A 667-nucleotide genomic window follows, 5' to 3' on the forward strand; every position below is an offset into this window, starting at 1 on the left:
AAGGTTTAGCAAGATCATTAAAGAAAGCAAAGAATCCATGGGATAATCACTTGAAGTTAGTTCAAAAATTCAAGAATGTTCAAGCATTATCATTATTTATACCATATAAACCACATTCAAAAAGTTTTATTTCCGATACATGTATTGTTAAACCTAAAGTAACTAGTATATTTTATGGTAAAAATAAGCCATCAGTATGTAAATTTAACAATTGTATGTGGAATATTTGGATTGGTCAATTATCTGGAGAATTTGTTAATGAAAGATGTACTATAGGAAAAGCATCTTCAAAAGGAGATTACATTGTTGGATGGTTCTCTCCATTTGCAATTGATTCTGAAACTATTGGTTCAGTGAAATTAAAAATGCAATGGAATTCACCAGAAGATCCAAATGAAAATACTTGTTCATTGACTAATGAGACAGAAAAGAAAATTATTGAATATGATAAAGAAACTAATTACGTGGTGGTAATTTAAGATCTGATTGGTTCCCTGGTACCGAAGATCATAAATATGAGACTATTTATGAGACTGATTCCGAGAAGACTAATAGAAATATAAGATCTACTGAAACTAAATGGGACAATGCAGTTGAAAATAATTCATTATCATCAAATTTGATGACTATAGATTCATCATCATCTTCTTCTTCTACCACAACAACA

General features: G+C 29.4%; 1 protein-coding gene across 1 annotated transcript; it reads left to right on the top strand.

The window, feature by feature from the left end:
• The first annotated feature begins 215 nt into the window (after positions 1-215).
• Chro.50359 (hypothetical protein) lies at positions 216-479 on the top strand. Its single annotated transcript, XM_659735.1, has 1 exon — positions 216-479. The coding sequence occupies one exon, from the start codon at positions 216-218 to the stop codon at positions 477-479; it is 264 nt and encodes an 87-aa protein (XP_664827.1).
• Positions 480-667: the final 188 nt, after the last annotated feature.

Source organism: Cryptosporidium hominis (genome assembly GCF_000006425.1).
Source record: "Cryptosporidium hominis TU502 chromosome 5 CHRO015120, whole genome shotgun sequence".
In the NCBI taxonomy this organism is placed as follows: Eukaryota; Apicomplexa; class Conoidasida; order Eucoccidiorida; family Cryptosporidiidae; genus Cryptosporidium; species Cryptosporidium hominis.